This window comes from Hemitrygon akajei, unplaced genomic scaffold, assembly GCF_048418815.1.
Source record: "Hemitrygon akajei unplaced genomic scaffold, sHemAka1.3 Scf000069, whole genome shotgun sequence".
NCBI classification, from domain to species: domain Eukaryota; kingdom Metazoa; phylum Chordata; class Chondrichthyes; order Myliobatiformes; family Dasyatidae; genus Hemitrygon; species Hemitrygon akajei.
In genome coordinates, this window is record NW_027331955.1 from 3,784,099 (window position 1) to 3,803,932 (window position 19,834).

The 19,834-nt window shown below is 45.0% G+C and overlaps 1 protein-coding gene across 1 annotated transcript; it reads left to right on the forward strand.

Moving 5' to 3' along the window:
• The first annotated feature begins 7,039 nt into the window (after positions 1–7,039).
• On the forward strand, positions 7,040–11,175 carry LOC140722072 (uncharacterized). The gene is made up of 2 exons (XM_073036869.1): positions 7,040–7,103; positions 8,561–11,175. The coding sequence occupies exon 2, from the start codon at positions 8,884–8,886 to the stop codon at positions 10,438–10,440; it is 1,557 nt and encodes a 518-aa protein (XP_072892970.1). The 5' UTR covers positions 7,040–7,103; positions 8,561–8,883; the 3' UTR covers positions 10,441–11,175.
• Positions 11,176–19,834: the final 8,659 nt, after the last annotated feature.

The window sequence follows — 19,834 nt, forward strand, 5'->3', positions numbered from 1 at the left end:
GTGACGGTGGAGGGTCTCCCACCCCCAGACGGAGAGCCAGCTACCCACCACTCTGTGGAAAGAAGCAAACTTGCCGCTCACATCTCCTCTCACCTTAAATGTATTAGACATTTCAACCCCCGGGAAAAATATATCGTCTGTCCACTCTATCTATTCCTCTCGTAATCTGATAAACGACCATCCAGTCTCACCCCAGCCTGCGCCGCTCTGGAGAAAACAGCACAAGTTTGTCCAGCTTCTCGTTATAGCTCATGCTCTCTAATCCAGGCAGTGTCCTGGTTAACCTCTTCCCCGCCCTGTCCAAAGCCCCGACATCCTTCCGAGAATGGGGGCGACCAGAACTGTATGAAACACTCCAGATGTGGTCTAACTAGTTTTATAAAACTGTGTTACGAACTGTAGCGTTTTAGAAACGAACCAGCAGCAATAGAGTTCACAGTGGAGTCTGGTTTTGATGTTAAAACCATTCTCTTTATTAGTATCTACTTATAGTAACTTAATGAAATAAAGGAAAGTTAACAGTGTTATGTGTATACATGTGTAAATATAATTCCCAAACTATCAAGCGTGAGGGAACAAAGCTTAGAGTCTTGAGATGGTAAAGTAGGAAAGTTCAGTAATCCACGGAATAGATGATGGGAGAGAGATATTTGTAATCCAGGGTGAAACGTAGAGAAAAGGCAGTTACAACAAAATAACCGCCGACGAAGTTCTTATCTGTTGAATCCGTCCACATACAAGTTATCAGCGAAAGTGACCTGTCACAGGAATACCGTCTTCCGGGGGTTGCCACACAACATACCCAGGCAAGGGATAACACAAGATATTCCAAAACTCACTCCTCTGGATTATACGAAGTGACAGCCACACACGTTCGTTGTGGGTCCGTGTACCGATGATCAACCCACTCTTGTGGGCATAGGAGAGTTCCAAGCCTCAGCTGCGACTAACTGAAGCTATCAGCTTTTCCAGTCTCTCTCTCTCTCTTTAGACTGGCCGACTGCCTGTCTGCAGATCGCTCTCTCTCTCTTATGGTTCAGTCCACAGTCAGCGCTGTCAGCCTGTGACTGACGTCATAGCCCCGCCTCCTCACGCCGGCGCTCTTAAAGAAACAGTCACAGTACGACCGCAGGCTCGTAACAGCTGCAACACAACTTCCCGACTTTTGAACTCAATGCTTCAACTAATAAAGACAACGACTCCATTTGCCTTGTTAACCACCCGATCAATCTGTGCAGTCTCTTTCAGGGAGCGATGAACTTGGAGTCTAAGATCACTCTGATCATCATCATTGTTCAGGGTTTTGCATTTAACAGTGTACTGTCTCATGCATTCGACCTACCGAGCTGCCAAGATGATCATCACTAATCAAATCTCACTGAGATTTCTCAGATCCTGTTGAATTTATTGCCAAGTGCACAAGTACGGGAAGGTGCAGGTACAGAGAAACACTGACTTGTGGCAGCATCACAGGCAAGTACATTCAGATAACACACGGAACACAAAATATACGATTCTCTGTCAGTAACAATCTTTAAATATGCTTTATGTCATTAACGGTATGAAAAAATACATTTTGTCATGATCAATATAAAAATGTGCATTTTGTGTCAATAACAGACTTGGAAATGTTGAATGTGGTCCCTGTCTCCATTCCTCCTGTAATCCACAACCAGCTCCTTTGTTTTTGTCACAATGAGGGAGAGGTTGTTTTCTTGACACCACTGTGTCGGGGTGATGACTTCTCTGTAGGCTGCCTCGTTATTATTTGGGATCCGGCGGATCAATGTAGTGCCGTCAGCAAATTTAATTAGCAGATTTGAACCCGCCACTGCTCCCCACAGTGTACTATGTACTGATTGCAAAGCTACGAAATTGCATGTGAATGGCCTCCCCTCCCCCAACTCCACTCTTTCTGCGTCACCAGCAGACTGGGGCATCTCACACCTCGCTGCCTCCGCCAGGACATTAAACTGTGAACAACTGTGGTCAGGGACTGATCTCTGGGGTACTCCAAACGCTACCTCCTTCCAGTCTGAAAACGACCCACTCATCCAGACACACACTACCGGCAGTTTATCGATCTCCAACGAAAAAGCCTAATCACCTACTCCCGATGTTCAATACCATTGCTGACTCTGAGTTTACCACCGTCAAATGCCGGGAGGGACATAATAATCAGAAAGTCTCTAGTCACAGCCGTGTAAATAAAATGTGATCTCAGCAGGTGTGTGGCGCATGCTCAGAATGCGAAGGAGACAGACAAACTGAGCCAAGTCACAGACTGATGAAGGGGAGGAGTGATCCATTTTGACACAGAGAGGGAAGCTGAGAGTTTGATATTGTGCATGATACCGGAACTGTGGCCAGTTAAAAGATGAAGCTTTGTTCCTTCAAAATGTTTTGAGTTGTGACAGTGTTTTTATCAGAAGGCACCATGAAGACTCAAATTATTTCAGTTGAATTGTTGTCCTTCACCCACTGACGTGCTTTGCAAAATTTTAGCAGTGTAGCAATGTCAAAGGATTTGTGTTTGGGAATCCCAACACAACAACACGTTAGTTCCGCTGTATCTGTCAGTTCACCAGCGCTTGAATGCCACCGATCCTTGAATGTGGAGGCGGAGATGCTGGAGAAGACAGCGCCCCACTCGCTACAAGGAGTGATCCATTTGTCCATGTCCGTGATCTGATTGGATACACCGCCATGACGTTATAGCAGTGTGACGTCATTCACTGGCTCTCATTTTGGAAGGGATTCAGTCGGCCATCGCAGATACACCAACAGCTTCGCACTGGGAAGCGGCCGTTCACCTGCTCCGTGTGTGCGAAGAGACTCATTCAGTTAACCCACCTTGTGATGCTCCGGTGAGTTCACAATAAATAGAGGCCACATTTCTGTCCGGAGTGAGCAAATAGTTTTACTCAATCATCCCAGCTGCTGCAACACCAGCAACTTCACATCAGGGAGGAAGTTCAAATCAGCTCCGTGTTAAATGTTTAACCATCACGGTGACTGAAGGCAACTGCAGGTTCATGAGGGACTGTTACTGCCAGATTCTGCAGTTCTTGCGGCTGCTCATCGCACCCAGGACTGAACCCTGGTCACTGAGCATTGGAGGAGTCTGTTCTGCTGATGTTAGCCTTAAACTAGACTGGTGTTTAATATTGTGGATCTGTGAAAGATAAATCAGTTCTGTATCAGGTCCTGTGTCTCAGGTACTTACTGTCTCTACCACACTCACAATGTACACTAGAAAGGCCACTCGGCCCAACTGGCTCCTGCAGTCTGTTCCATATCAGTATATCAAAATCTACCCCTGCCGTTCCTCTCTCACTTTCCCTGAGATGACAGGTTGCAATTAGTCTCCACTCCGTGGGATAGGAGATTTCTCTTGAATTTCATAGAATCATCGAAATCTACAACACATTACCGATGCTTTGGCCCACAATGTTGTGCCGACCATGTAACTTACTCTAGAAACTGCTTAAATTACTCTACCGCATAGCCACCTATTTTCCTAAGCTCCATATACCTATCTAAGAGTCTCTTAAAAGACCCTATTGTATCCGCCTCTACCACCGTCGCTGGCAGTGCATTCCACACACACACCACTCTTTGCTTAAAAATCTTAGCTTTGACATCTCCTCTGTACCTACTTCCAAGCAGCTTAAACCTATTCCCCCTCGTGTTAGCCGTTTCTGCCCTGGGAAAAAGCCTCTGACTATCCACACGACCAATGCCTCTCATCATCTTATACACCTGCATGAATTCCCTGCATGATTTTCTCCAGACTGAATAAGACGATGAGCTCACTGTGGTTGTGACGTTCTTCAGGGCTCCGGACGAAGTTGGTTAAACTCCTTCTTCCCTGCTCTTTTCAACGTTTTGGGTCATTTTCACCAATTTTAAAGGACTGTGCCTCAGACAGCTGGGTTGTTGCAATTGTTACGTGCCAGCAGCAACAGATCACTAACGGAGTCTGGTTTGGATGTTATAACCACTATATTAGTATCTACTCCAAATATGAAAGATTAAACAAAATAAACAGAAGTTAACAGTATTATGCGTATATATAGCTCCCAAACTATCAAGCTTGGGAAACAATGTTTAAAGTCTTCAGATGGTAAAGTGGAAAAGTTCAGTAATCCACGGAACAAGTGAGTGAGAGGAGAGATTTGTAAATCCACACGAACATGTAGAGAGAAGACAATTACGAAGAATTCCACACCCATTCCACACTGGGTAAACGAAATATCTGTCGCCGAAGATCTTATCCGTCGATTCGTTACGAAATCCACTTAGAAATATCACCAGGTGACAGTTGCAGGAATATCGTCTTCAAGTGGTTAGCACAGAAGACCCCGATTCCAGGTAAGGGCCAACAAAAGTGATACCACAGGATACTCCAACAAATCCACACATATGGATGATACGAAGTGACAGTCACACATCCGTTGTGCACTGCGTGCTGATGATCAACCCAATCTTTTGGGCATAGCAGTGACAAGCTGAAGTCTCTCTCACACACTCTCTCTCTCTTCCTCTCCCTCTCCCTCTCCCTCTCCCTCTCTCTCTTTCCTCCCTCTCCTCCCACTCTCCCCTCTGTCTCTCTGACTCTGCTGCAACGCGTTTGTGACGTCACAGCCCCACCTCCCTGAGGCACTTAAAGCGACACTCACTCCGCTGTATGTGTCAGTTCACCAGTGCTTGAATGCCACCGACCCTTGAATGTGGAGGCTGAGATGTTGGAGAAGACAGCGTCCCACTCGCTACAAGGAGCGCCCGAACACGTGCTCATGTCCGTGAAATGATTGGATACATCGCCAGGACGTTGATAGCAGTGAGATATCAGTTACTGGCTCTCATTCTGGAAGGGATTCAGTCGGCCATCGCAGATACACCAACAGCTTCGCACTGGGGAGCGGCCGTTCACCTGCTCCGTGTGTGCGAAGAGACTCATTCAGTTAACCCACCTTGTGATGCTCCGGTGAGTTCACAATAAATAGACGCCACATTTCTGTCCGGAGTGAGCAAAGAGTTTTACTCAATCATCCCAGCTGCTGCAACACCAGCAACTTCACATCAGGGAGGAAGTTCAAATCAGCTCCGTGTTAAATGTTTAACCATCACGGCGACTGAAGGCAGCTGCAGGTTCATGAGGGACTGTTACTGTCAGATTCTGTAGTTCTTGCGGCTGCTCATCGCACCCAGGACTGAACCCTGGTCACTGAGCATTGGAGGAGTCTGTTCTGCTGATGTTAGCCTTAAACTAGACTGGCGTTTATTATTGTGGATCTGTGACAGATGAAATCACTTCTGTATCAAATTCCGTGTCTCACTAGAGAGGTCCCTGCCGATGTTTCTGTTCCATATCAGAATATCAAAATCTACCCCTGCCATTCCCTTCGCACTCACCCTGAAATGACAGGTTGCAACTAGTCACCACTCTGTGGGAGGAGAGATTTCCCTTGAATTTCATAGAATCATAGAAATCTACAACACATTACAGACCCTTTGGCCCACAATGTTGTGCCGACTATGTAACTTACTCTAGAAACTGCTTAGAATTACCCTACCGCATAGCCACCTATTTTCCTAAGCTCCATGTACCTATCTAAGAGTCTCTTAAAAGACCCTATTGTATCCGCCTCTACCACCGTCGCTGGCAGTGCGTTCCACACACACACCACTCTTTGCTTAAACAAAGCTTAGCTCTGACATCTCCTCTGTACCTACTTCCAAGCAGCTTAAACCTATTCCCCCTCGTGTTAGCCGTTTCTGCCCTGGGGAAAAAGCCTCTGTCTATCCACACGACCAATGCCTCTCATCATCTTATACACCTGCATGATTTTCTCCGGTCTGAATAAGACGATAAGCTCACTGTGGTTTTGACTTTCTCTCCCCTCTCCCGCATCTCCCCCCTCGCCCCTCTCCCCTCTGCCCCTCCCCCTCTCCCCCCTCCCTCTCTCCCCCTCTCCCCCTCTAAATCCTTCCTTCCTCCCCTCCCCCCTCTCCACCTCCTCCCCTCTACCCCTCCTCCCCTCCTCCCCTCCCCTCTCCCCCCTCCAACCCTCTCACGCCTCCCCCTCCCCTCCTCTCCTCCTGTCCTCCCTTCCCCTCCTCCCCTCCCCATCAGCCCTCCCCTCTCTCCTCCCCTCTCCCCTCCCCTGCTCTCCTCTCTCTCTCTCTCTCTCTCTCTCTCTCTCTCTCTCTCTCTCTCTCTCTCTCTCTCTCTCTCTCTCTCTCTCTCTCTCTCTCTCTCTCTCTTTCTCTCTCTCTTTTTCCCCCCCTCCTTTGTGTTTCACGTCACAGACCCGCCTCACTCAGGCACTTAAAGGGACACTCACAGTAAACGAACCTGCGGTCTCGTAACACAATGCACCTCTAAAGTCTGACAGCAGACTAGCGAGTGAATCTTTGATGGTGCAGAGTCAGAAACCAAAGAGTTGCCAGATTGAGTCAGGGCTTTGGGGCTGCAAAGAGAGATGGGGTCCAGAGTTGACGACGAGGAGGAGGAATCAAACCAGCAGGAAAAGCTGCAAAAGAAAGATTAGAAGCATTTGGAAACTGGTTGATCGAAAAAAAAAATGCTGGTTAATTTCTGCAAAATACTGGTGGAAATCAGCAGTCAGGCAGCAAATGTGGAGAGGAATAAATAGACAAAGTTTAGGCCGAGCCCCTTCAGCATGTCTAGACTGTGTACTCCGCTGCTTAGTTGCTGCTTGAACTGCAGAGTTCCTCCAGCATTTTGTGTGCGTGCGTCTCTGTATTCCCAGCAACTGCAGAATCTCCTGTGTTTTATAACTGCATTTTACTTTGGCATTAGATACAGGTTGATATTGAGTATATTGCTTATAGGAGCCGCTTTCTGCGTTAAAACAGCTGCAGATTTTTCTATACACACGAAAAAAATGAGGTATGGACATTGAACAGGTGCTTGCAGAAATGTTTAATGGCACCGTGATTACCCATAAGGCCATGCGTTAAGAATTTCACCGGCGCTGAAGCGCCGATGAAATGCGCAGGCGTCAGTCTGAGGACATCCCCGACTATCACGCACGCGCGCAGTACACTGAAGGCCTTGAAAATGTCGGGTGCAGGTAAGAACGATTCTCTGTGTTTTTACTTAAACACCGACTTCAGAACGATTCCTGTGAAATCCGGACACCGTGGCCAACAATCCCGGCACAGTCCTGCTCTCGTCTCTCTCTCTCAGCACCACGATCAGTACACGGGCCCCGGGGAGCTTCCGGCTGATGAGGGAATGGGAACCGATGGATCTTTCAGACAGAGCTGAGCTCCAGCTATCTAAATGCAAGAATTAGGAACTCGGAGAAAGGGAACAAAATCTTTTACATCACCAGTTGAGAAAATCACCTTTGTTCTACCTCCAATCACTAATATGAGAAAATCTGAAGATGCTGGAAATCCAAGCAACACGCACAAAATGCCGGCGGAATTCAGCATTAGTACTCTTTTCCATAGATGCTGCCTGGCCTGTTGAATTCCTCCAGCATTTTGTGTGTGTTGCTTGAGCTCCCTCCTCTCGTTCTGCACTTTTCTACCCGCGAGAACATGTTTTGACCCATTCTCTCTGGGTACATAATGATATCAAGCACCTTTGCCTTGGGCAGCAAGTAGCTTTCACATCTCAAATGTGCCAGACTCCAGTGAGACAGAAAGACTACTGCCCTTCCCTTCGTATTCATTGGCATTACCATCACTGAGTTCACCACTGTCAGTCGTTGTCTGATGTGTGTATTGTGGCGATGCAAACATTGCTGGAGAATTGGGGGAGGCTTCAGGGGAATATAGAAACTGAGTTCACCACTGTCAGTCATTGAGTGGGGGGAGGGTTCAGGGTAAATATTTATGTAGAATATAGAAACTGGTGATACTTGTGTGTATTCTGGTGTTGCAAAAGTTGCTGGAGAATTTGCAAGTGGGAAGAAGTGGAGTGATATTTGGAAATCTGACTTTTTTTAGTGTAACTTAGCAAGCTAACCACATATGGACAATATACAAAAACTTTGGTGAGAAAATCCTTCATTACCCATTACAGGCCTGCTACATAGGTTGTGTGAGAGTGCAGATGAACTGGATCGAACCCAGAGGAGATCAAAGTTCCTATTGACAGTGATTTACTAGCTGTGAAAATGAATACCTCTCTATATAAAATTCACTGTGCACATCTTGTCACTGGGTAAAAAAAAATGCAGTGCAAGACTTATGTACACACTGGTTATTACAAATTAGAGGGGGTATTGGAGGGAAGATGGGGAGACCTGTAGTGTCCCTGATGCCCTCACTTACAAGAAATGCATCCAGCTGCAGCTTGTAACCCTGCACTTTAAGGAGTTGGAACTTGAAACGCATATGGTGATTGATGGTCATTCCAGATACCAGCACTCTGCCGAGTCAGGAGATGATTTCTCTGTCCAACTTGGGTTTAACCTCAGTGTAACAGTGTGATACCAAATCAAACCTTGGCAACTCAAGAAATCTCATCCGAAATATTGTCCTACACCCATTGATGGATTTTGTAAATCTTTTACAGGTTAAAAACGGGAAGGAATTTGTCTCCAGGAATCTCAAACACGGCACAACAGTTTTGTTGTCTCTGTCTAGATATTTAAGAAGTGGAGCAAGGGATTCAATCGACCATCCTTCCTGCTCAGACAGTGGGAATGGATTCACTCGGTCATTTCAATTGAAGGTACATCAGCAAGTTCACACTGGGCAAGGCCATTCACCTGTTCTGTGTGTGAGAAAGGATTCTGTCGGGCATCCCACCTGTGGAGAAACCAGTCAGATCACACTGGGCAGAGGCTGGTCATCTGCTGAATTTCGGGGAAGGGATTCTCTCGGTCATCTGACCTAATGGCACACCAGCGTGTTCACACCAGGGGGCAGCCATTCACCTGCACAGTCTGCGGGAAGGGATTCACTGCATCATCCAACCTACAGAGACATCAGCGAGTTCACACTGGGGAGAAGCCGTTCACCTGCTCAGACTGTGGGAAGGGATTCACTCAGTCATCCCACCTACAGAATCATCAGCGAGTTCACACTGGGGAGAAGCCATTCATCTGCTCAGAATGTGGGATAGGATTCACTCAGTCATCCCAACTACTGGCACACCAGTCAGTTCATAATGGGGAGTGGCCATTCACCTGCTCCGTATGTGGGAAGGGATTCACTCAGTCATCCCACCTACAGAGTCATCAGCGAGTTCACACTGGGGAGAGGCCATTCACCTGCTCAGTCTGTGGGAAGAGGTTCGCTCACTCATCCACCCTACAGAGACATCAGCGAGTTCACACTGGGGAGAGGCCGTTCAACTGCTCAGTCTGTGGGAAGGGATTCTCTCAGTCATCCATCCTACAGAGTCATCAGCGAGTTCACACTGGGGAGAAGCCGTTCACCTGCTCAGCCTGTGGGAAGGGATTCACTCAGTTATCCAGCCTACAGAGTCATCAGCGAGTTCACACTGGGGAGAAGCCGTTCACCTGCTCAGTCTGTGGGAAGGGATTCACTCGATCATCCATCCTACAGAGTCATCAGCGAGTTCACACTGGGGAGAAGCCATTCACCTGCTCAGTCTGTGGGAAGGGATTCACTCAGTTATCCAGCCTACAGAGTCATCAGCGAGTTCACACTGGGGAGAAGCCGTTCACCTGCTCAGACTGTGGGAAGAGTTTCACTCGGTCATCCCAACTACTGGCACACCAGTCAGTTCATACTGGGGAGAAGCCGTTCACCTGCTCAGTCTGTGGGAAGGGATTCTCTGAGTCATGCAGATTACTGAGTCATCAGCAAGTTCATACTGGGGAGAAGCCATTCACCTGCTCAGACTGTGGGAAGGGATTCACTCAGTCATCCAACCTACAGAATCATCAGAGAGTTCACACTGGGGAGAAGCCGTTCACCTGCTCAGTCTGTGGGAAGGGATTCACTCGGTCATCCCACCTACAGAATCATCAGCGAGTTCACACTGGGGAGAAGCCATTTATCTGCTCAGACTGTGGGAAGGGATTCACTCAGTCATCCACTCTACTGAGTCACCAGCGAGTTCACACTGGAGAGAAGCCGTTCACCTGCTCAGTCTGTGGGAAGGGATTCACTCGGTCTTCCACCCTACAGAGTCATAAGCGAGTTCACACTGGGGAGAAGCCGTTCACCTGCTCAGTCTGTGGGAAGGGATTCTCTGAGTCATCCACGTTACTGTGTCATCAGCGAGTTCATACTGGGGAGAAGCCATTCACCTGCTCAGTCTGTGGGAAGGGATTCACTCAGTCATCCCACCTACAGAATCATCAGCGAGTTCACACTGGGGAAAAGCCATTCACCTGCTCGGTCTATGGGAAGGCATTCACTCAGTCATCACAACTACTGGCACACCAGTCAGTTCACAGTGGGGACTGGCCGTTGTTATGAATCCCTGGGTTTCCTTTGCTGTGGACTGTCATTTTAAGAGAGAGAGACAGAGATCAGGATGCTGACTCAGTCTGACTTGCAGCTTGTTTACATCGCTCGTAGCTTGTTTAGTTTTAACCGAGGACACAGACACTCAGCGTCAGATGGAGACAAAGGAGGAAAAATGGAAGGATCGAAACCAGGGAACTAAGTGGCCAAGGTTCACTGTTTGGAACTTTCCTATGCCCACAAGGGTGGGTTAATTATCGTTCACCGTACATCGAATATGTGATTGTCACCTCGTTTGATCCATAGGAGTGGATCGGATTTGGGGCATCCTGTGGAGACCACTTATGTGTTAGCCCTTGCCTGGGGTAATTCACTTGAAGACGATACACCTTGTGACAAGTCACTTTCGGTGATAATTTGTATGTGGATTTGAAACGATGATGGATAAAATCTACAGTGACTGTTCTCTCATTTTACCACCGTGGAACCTGTGAAATTCTACATATTTGCATTCTCTCGCCATTTACCCTGGATTACAAATCTCTCTCTCTCATCGCCTATTCTGTAGTTGAACTGAACTTTCATACTTTACCATCTCAAGACTCTAAGCCTTGTTTCCCCCGAGCTCAATAGTTTGGGAGTTATATTTACTCACATTTATAAACTTAACACTGTTAACTTCTGTTTATCTTGTTTAAGTTGCAATATTACAAGTAGATTCTAATAAAGATAGATTTAACATCAAAACCAGACTCCAGGTGTAGACTATTGCTGCTGGCTTGTTTCTAAAGCATTATGGTTCGTAACAGATTTGGGGCCTGCGTCTGGGATTTGAACAAATTTGGGGGCTATCGATCGATTAATTATCGATTTGATTGGGGAAATCCCTTTTGATTTATTTGTGTGTGGAAATCAGCAGCAGTGGATATTGATAAATTTCTGTAGGGTGGATGACTGAGTGAATCCCTTCCCACGTACTTCCTCATCCAGGTCATCCACTCTTGGTCTTTCTGGAATCATTCTTTGAAACTTCTCCGGACCCACTCCAATACGAGCACATCTTTTGCTCAGATAATAAGTCGGAAGTACAGGTCGGACTCTGCTCACCATACACCAACAGTGATCTGCCCAATGCGTTATAAAGCTATAGTATCGCATCCTTGCTCTTATATTGCTAACATTGCAGTTGTCATCCTTAATCAACTCAATCTGCAAGCAAACCTTTAGCGCCTCTTGCTCAAGGACTCACAAGCACTTATGCACCTCTAATTTTTTCAAGTTTCTCCCATTTTTTTTCTACACCCAATTACTTCTACCAAATATACATGACTTGCATACACTGTATTTCAACTTCTACTTTGCTGGCATTCTCCAGACCTATCAAAGTCCTTCTGCAGACTCCCGCTTTGCTCTAAACTACCTGTCCCGTACCTATCTTTGTATCAACTGCAATGTTCGTCACCAAGGTATCAATTCCGTCATCCATATCATTCAGATTTAGCATGAAACGATGCGGTATCAATACTGACCCCTGCCGCAGAACAGCATTAGTTACCGACAGCAAAACAGAATTGCCCACATTATTCTGACTCTTTCTCCCTTGTCAGTACAAGTTTCTTTCCTGTAATTCCATGAGCTGTGATCCTGTTCAGCAGCCTCACGTGCAGCACCTTAGAAACATAGAAAACCTGCAGCACGTTACTGGCCCTTTGGCTCACAAAGCGATGCCGAACATGTCCTTGCTCTAGAAATGCCAAGGGTTACCTACAGTTCTCTATTTTTCTCAGCTCCGTGTACCTATCCAGGAGTCTCTTAAAAGACCCTGTCGTGTCTGCCTCCACCACCATTGCCGGCAGCCCATTCCAAGCACTCACCACTCTCTGTGTAAAAAACTTACCCCTGACATCTCCTCTGTACCTACTTCCAAGCATCTTCAAACTATGCCCTCTCGTGCTAGCAATTTCAGCCCTGGGAAAAAGCCTCGAACTATCCACACGATCAATGTCTCTCATTTTCTTGTACACCTCCATCAGGTCACCTCTCATCCTCCATCACTCCAAGGAGAAAAGACTGAGTTCACTCACCCTATTCTCAAAAGGCATGCTCCCCTATCCAGACAACATCCTCGTAAATCTCCTCAGCACCCTTTCTTGGGCTTCCACATCCTTCCTGTAGTTTGGCGAGAAGAGCTGAGCACAGTACTCCAAGTGGGGTCTGACCAAATTCCTATATAGCTGCAACATTACATCTCGGCTTTTAAGCTCAAGCCTGCGGTTGATTAGGGCCAATGCACAGTATGGCTTCTTAACCACAGAGTCAACCTACATAGCAGCTTTGAGTCTCCTATGGACTCCGTCCCCAAGATCCCTCTGTTCCTCCACACTGCCAAGAGGCTTACCATTAATACTATATTCTATCATATTTGACCGAAGAAAATGAACCACATCACACTTCTTTGAGTTGAACTCCATTTGTCACTTCTCAGCCCAGGTTTGCAGACTATCAACATCCCCCTGCAACCTAACCCAACCTTTGTGTCATCAGCAAATTTACTAACCCATACCTCCACTTCCTCATCCAGGTCATATATAAAAGTCACGAAGGGTAGGGGTCCCAGAACCGATCCCGGAGGCAGACCACTGGTCACCGACCTCCATGCAGAATATGACCAGTCTACAACCACTCTTTGTCTTCTGTGAGCAAGCCAGTTCTGGATGCACAAAGCAATGTGCCCTTGGATCCCATGCCTCCTTACTTTCTCAATAAGCCTTGCATGGGGTACCTTGTTGAAGATCATCTGAAAATCCGAGCAAACAACATACACTGCCTCTGCTTTATCTATCTTGCCTGTTATTTCCGCAAAGTATTCCAAGAGATTTGTCAGTCAAGATTTCCTCGAAACAATCCGGCTGACTTTGGCCTACTTCATCATATTTCCCCAATTACAGTACCCAAAACACACACTCTTAGTACACTCTAACATCTTCCTGACCACTAAGGTCAGACTAACTGTCCAATAATTTTCTTTCTTGTGCCCCCTCTCTTCTTAAAGAGTGGAGTGACATTTGCAAATTTCTGGTCCACCAGAACCGTTCCAAAATCTAGTGATTTCTGATAGATCATTACTCATCACTTGAAGAGAAAACTAAGGGGGAACTTCTTCATTCAGAGGCGGGGAGAGTGTGCACCGAGCTGCCAGAGCAAGTGGCAGGGACGATTGTAATCTTTAAGAGAAGTTTGCTTAAGTCACTGGATGAGAAGCATATGGAGGGCTATGGTCCAGGTGGAAGTTGTTGCAACTCGGAAGATTAATGCTTTAGCACGGACTAGACTGGCCGAATGGCATTTTCCTGTGTTGTAGTGTTTTATGACTCTAATGCCTTCACAATCTCTTCAGCTACCTCTTTCTGAACTCTGCGGTGTCTTATCTACCTTCAGGCCTTTCAGCTACAAAAACACCTTCTCTCCTTGGTAAAAGCACGTATCCTCACTTCTGCCCCAGGTACTGCTGAATGTTTGGCATTTATGTAATAAATTTAATGACACAACTGTAGTGGGTGACTTCAATCTGCAGGAGGATTGGGAAAGTCAGATTGGCGTGAGATCGCAAAAGAGGGGATGTATTGAATGCAAACGAAATGGCTTTTTAGAGCAGCTGATGGTTGAGCCTACTCGGGGAACTGCTATCTTAGATTGGGTGTTGTGTAATAACCCAGATCTTATTAGGGAGGTCAATGTAAAGGAACCATTAGAAGGCAGTGATCATAATATGATTGAATTCCTACTGCAATTTGTGAGGGAGAAGCACAGGTCACATGCGTAGTATCGCAATGGAATGAAAGGGAATTTCAGAGGCATGAGAGAGGTGATTCCCCAGGTGGATTGGAGGATGCTGGTGGAGATGACGCCAGAACATAAATGGCTGACGTCTCTGGGAATAGTTCATAATGTACAGGATAGATATGTCCCACAGACGTAGTTCTCAAACAGCGGGGCTAGGCTATCGTGGGTGACAAAGGAAGTTAAGGACTGTATAAAAGCATATAAGGTAGCAAAAGTGAGTAGTAGGTTGGATAATTGGGTAGCTCTTAACATCCAACAACAGGCAAATTTTAAATTTGCGAGAGTTGATATTGGACCACTGGAAAATGATGCTCATGGGGTGCAAATGGGGAAGAAATGGTAGATGAACTTGATAGGTACTTTACATCCGTCTTGTCTGTGGAAGACACCACCAGTGTGCCAGAGATCCGTGAGTGCCAGGGAGCAGGAGTGAGTACCATTGCTATTACAAAGGAAAGTGCTAGGCAAACTCAGGTTCTTAAAGTGGATAAGTCACCAGGACCAGACGGACTACATCCCAGAGTCCTGAGAGAGGTTGCTGGAGAGATAACAGATGCAGTGGTCATGACTTCTCACTTGATCCTGGCATGGTCCCGGAGGACCAGAAAAATGCAAAAGTCATTTTGCTCTTTGAGGAGGGAGGAAGGCAAAAGAAAGCAAATTATAGTCCAGTTAGCCTAACCTCATAGTTTCTGCATAGGGAAATATTGCCTGACAAATCTGTGAGAGCTCTTCGAGGAAGTCATAAGGAGGATGGACAAACGAGAGACAGTGGATATCATTTACTTGGATTTTCAGAAGGCATCTGATAAGGTGTCGCACATGAGACTGCTCGACAGGATAAAAGTCAGAATAAATACTGGCATGGATAGAGGAATGGCTGACAGCCAAGAGGCAGCGAGTGGGAATAAAAGGGGCCTTTTCTGGTTGGCCAGCAGTGATTAGTGGTCTTCAGGGGTCAGTATTCGGTCCGCTACTTTTCACATTATTTGTCAATGATTTGGATAATGGAACTGATGGCTTTGTGGCAAAGTTTGTGGATGATTCAAGGATTGGTGGAGGCGTTGGTAATGTTGAGGAAGCAATGCGATTGCAGCAGGACACAAACAATTTAAATAACGGTCAAAAAGTGGCTGATGTAATACAATATTTCGAAATGTACGATAATGCATTTTGGGAAAAGGAACAATGGTGAAACTGACTGGGAGAAACTTCAAAAACGGAAGTACAGAAGGAAATCTGAGTCTTCGGGCAAGACTCCCAGAAGGTTAATTTACAGGTTGAGCCTGTGGTAAAGAAAGCAAATGCAATGCTGGCATTTACTTAAAGTGATGTAGAATATCTAAGCAATGAGATAATACTGGTGGTTATAAGACACTACTTAAGCCGCACTTAGAATATTTGGGACCCATATCTCAGAAAAGGTGTGTTGTCGTTGGAAAAAGTCCAGAGGATGTTCAAGAACATGATTCCGGGAATGAAGCGGTTAAGGCATGAGGAGCATTTCCAGCCTTGGGCCTGCACTCCTGCACTGACTTATGTTTAATAAATGTGGGACGGGGGGTGTTAAATCTCACTGAAAACCAACGAAAGGTCTGGATAGGGTGGATGAGGAAAGGACTTTTCGTATGGTGGGGGTAGCCATAATGGAGCGCACAACCTCAAAACTGAGGAGCGACCTTTTAGAGTAGTTAAAGAGGATTTTATTTAGTCAGAGAGCAGTGAATCTGTGGAATTCTCTGACACAGACGGCGGTGGGGGACAAGTCTGTGGGTACATTTAAGGCAGAAGCTAATAATTTGCTGATCAGTCAGGGCATTACAGGATATGCCGAGGAGGCAGGTGCATGGGGCTGAGTGAGAACTGGGATCAGCCATGATAGAATGGCGGAGCAGGCTTGATGGGGCTGAATGGCCTAATTCTTCTCCTATGTCAGATAGTCTTATACTGCGAGTGTCTGACACAGTGAAGACTGACACAAAATACTTATTACATTCGGCCGCTATTTCTTTGCTCTATTACTCACTGCTCTATCATCTTCCAGCGGTACAATATTAACTCTTGACTCTCTTTTACTCTTTATATATCTGAGCAACTTTTGATACTTGATATTATTGGCTCACTTACCTTAATTTATCATCTTGTCTCTCCTGTGTGTGTTTTTTGTTGTCTCCTGTTAGTTATCAAAAAGCTTTCCAATCCCTAACTTCCCACTGTTTTCTTGCTATATTACGTGACCCCGCTTATCCAAAACAGGAGAAAATCTGTGGACGCTGGAAATCCAAGCAACACAGACACAAAATGCTGGCGGAACCTAGGAGGCCAGGCAGCATATATGGGAAATAGTAAACAGTCGACGTTTCGGGCCGAGACCCTTCATCAGGACCGGGAAAACAAAAGATGAGACGTCAGAGGAAGAAGTGTGGAAGTGAAGGGGTGGACGAAGTGGTCGGTGACAGGTGAAACCGCGAGAGGGGGAGTAGTGAAGTGTGAGGATGAGAGGGGTGGAAGAAGTGGTCGGTGATAGGTAAAACTGCGAGAGGGGGAGTAGTGAAGGAAAAAACTTATTAGGATTTTATTTCCTTAACGATTCTTGAAAAAATCAATTGCTAATGCCTCCACATCTCCTCAGTCACCTCTTTCAGATTTCTGGGGTGTACACCATCTGGTCCAGGTGACCTATTTACCTTCAGACCCTCTCTGTTTCCGAAGAATCTTCTCTCGTGTAATGTAACTTTACACATTCTGAGCACTAACATCTGGGACTTCCATATTCCTGCTGGTGCCTTCGAGAGATAAGATTGACGTACAATACTTACTCAGTTCTTCTGCCATCACTTTGCACCACAACCCCATTATTACCTGTTCAGCATCATCTTTCAGTCCACCCCTTTTTCAGAGACTGGGATCCCTGGTTCAACCAGTGAGGATGTTGTGCATTTCAATGTGTTCTCCTCTCACTCCTCGATTCTCTAAATGAAAGGGTTATCATATTTGATCTTTCTTCATATGATGACCCCACCACTCCAGGGATCAGTCTGATGAATCCTCATTGCACTCTCTCTAACAAATACTCTCTAACCTCTTTGCTAATCTTCTAAGGAGTTAATTTCCATCTTCTGCAGTCCCCAGTTGTCCCGACCACTTCCGCCTCTCTTTTGCACTATATGTAGCTGAAGAAAAATTTGGTATCCTCTTTAATATTACTAGCTAGCACACCGATGTATTACATCTTTTCTTTCTTAATTATTTTAGTTACATTCTGTTTGTTTTTAAAAAGCTTTCCAATCCTCTAACTTCCTAGTAATTTTTGCTCTATGCCCTCTCCTTGGGTTTTACGTTTTCTTTGGTTTCTCTTATCAGCCACGGTTTTGTCACCTTCCCTTTGGAATACTACTTCCCCGTTGTGATGTATATATCCTGTGCCTTCCGAATTGCTTCCAGAAATTCCAGCCATTGCTGCTCTGTTTTCATCCCTGCCCGTGTTCTTTTCAAATCAATTTTGACCAATTTTTCTCTCATGCCTCTCTAATTATTCCGCATCAGACTTTTGCTTCTCCTTCTCTAATGTCAGGGTGAATTTAATCGTATTAAGATCTCTTGTCCCTAAGGGTTCTTTGAAATTAAGTGACCTAATTGTTTCCGGTTCGTTACATCACCCAATCCAGAATAGCTGATCCGCAAGTGGTCTCAATCATGAGCTGCTCTAAAAATGCATCTTGTAGGCATTCTAGGAATTCTTCCTCTTGAGACCAACACCATCCTGATTTTCCTAATCACTTGCATGACAATCCCCCATGACTATTGTAACATTGCCCTGTTGGCACGCATTTTCTATCTCTCATTGTAATTTGTGGACCACATACTTACTACTGTTTGGAAATCTCTATACAATTCCCATCAAGGAGTTTTTTTTTACATTTGCTATTCCTTCATTCTACCCACTGATTCTACACGTTCAGACCCTATGCCGCCTCTTTCTAATTATTTTATTTAATATTTTACCAACAGAGCCACAAACCCCACTACCAGCTTGTTCTCTCAAGAAACATATAAGTATCTGGGAAGCAAGAGGGCCTGCAGATGCTAGAAATCTAGAGAACTACACACAAAGTGCTGAAGGAGCTCAGCATGTCAAGCAGCATATATGGATGGGAATCAACATTTCGGGCCAAGATCCTTCCTCGGGACTCTTTTTATTGTAATTTATTTTTTTAATGATGTTCATCATCAACAAACATTTCCATAAGATGTATTTCAGGTACTTTACATATATATTTGCCACGAATCTCCACATAATATTCATCTGAGGTATACACTTATAGAAAAGAGAGGAAAGAAAGAACAAGCGAAAGGAGAAAACTATGTACAAGTAGGCAGTGATCCTTTTTACAATATTTTCATTCATTTGTGAGAATAAAATCTGGTCTATGAGATGTTATGTAGTTAAACCATTTTTTCCAGTATGAATCAAATTGTTCCAACTTATGACTAACAGATGCTGTTATCTTTTCCATTTTGTAAATGTCCATTGTAACTTCCATTCATGCGTTTAAGGTGGGGCTGTCCTGTGATAACAATTTCTTGGTAAAAAAAAATCTTTTTACCAGCAACCAGCAGAAAATTCATTAAATATTTATCTCTTTGTTAGCATTCTTGAGGTGTATACCCAAAATATATGGTCTTACTTTCTATGGGGACGTCACATTCAAAATGTCTTTCAGGGCAGTGTGTATCCCACTCCTATAGTCTTTGACAACAGGGCAATCCCAGAACATATGATAATGGTTTGCATTTTCATTTCCACAATTACTCCAGCAAACAGGAAGTTAACTATCATAATGGGATTTCTGAGAGGGTGTAATAAAATATCTTATGAAGGTTTTCCATCCAAACTCCGTCCATTTCTGTGAACTGGTACACCTCAATTGATAACTCCATAATATTGTCCATTCTTCCTCAGATATAAATATTCCTCATTCCTTGTCCCATTTTGTTTTAATGTACACGCTCGAAATTACTCTACTACCATTATCTGAATTATACTTTTCTTTTTTCTAAATAGCTCTATCAAACATGAATTTGCCTTGGTTCCATTTTTAACCCTCTTATTAACATAAGGTGGAGTGGCGGAGCAGACTCACCTATTTCTGCTCCTTTGTCTTGTGATCTTGTAATATTGCCCTTTTGGTACGCATTTTCTATCTCCCATTGTAATTTGTGGACCACATACTTACTACTGTTTGGAGGTCTCTATACAATTCCCATCAGGGGGTTTGTTTTTACATTTACTATCCCTTCATTCTACCCGCAGATTCTACCAACAAACAAACAAAGCAGTAAGTGCAGAAAATGCCAAGAGAAACCAAAGACAATCGAAGACATTCCAGGCTCCTGCAGCAGTTTAATTCAATCTGATTACTTACAAAAGTACAATCAAGTGGCAAATATCATTTACCAAAATCTTTAAAATACAAACTCATGAATGCCCTCTATCACTTCTTAAAGGCTCCATAAATTCAAGCCTGATCCGGTTTTAGAGTCAAAATATTACAAATTATAT

Bases quoted from the DNA above. Each gene is read 5' to 3' on its own strand.
- LOC140722072 (XM_073036869.1), top strand. From the start codon at position 8,884: ATGGCACACCAGCGTGTTCACACCAGGGGGCAGCCATTCACCTGCACA.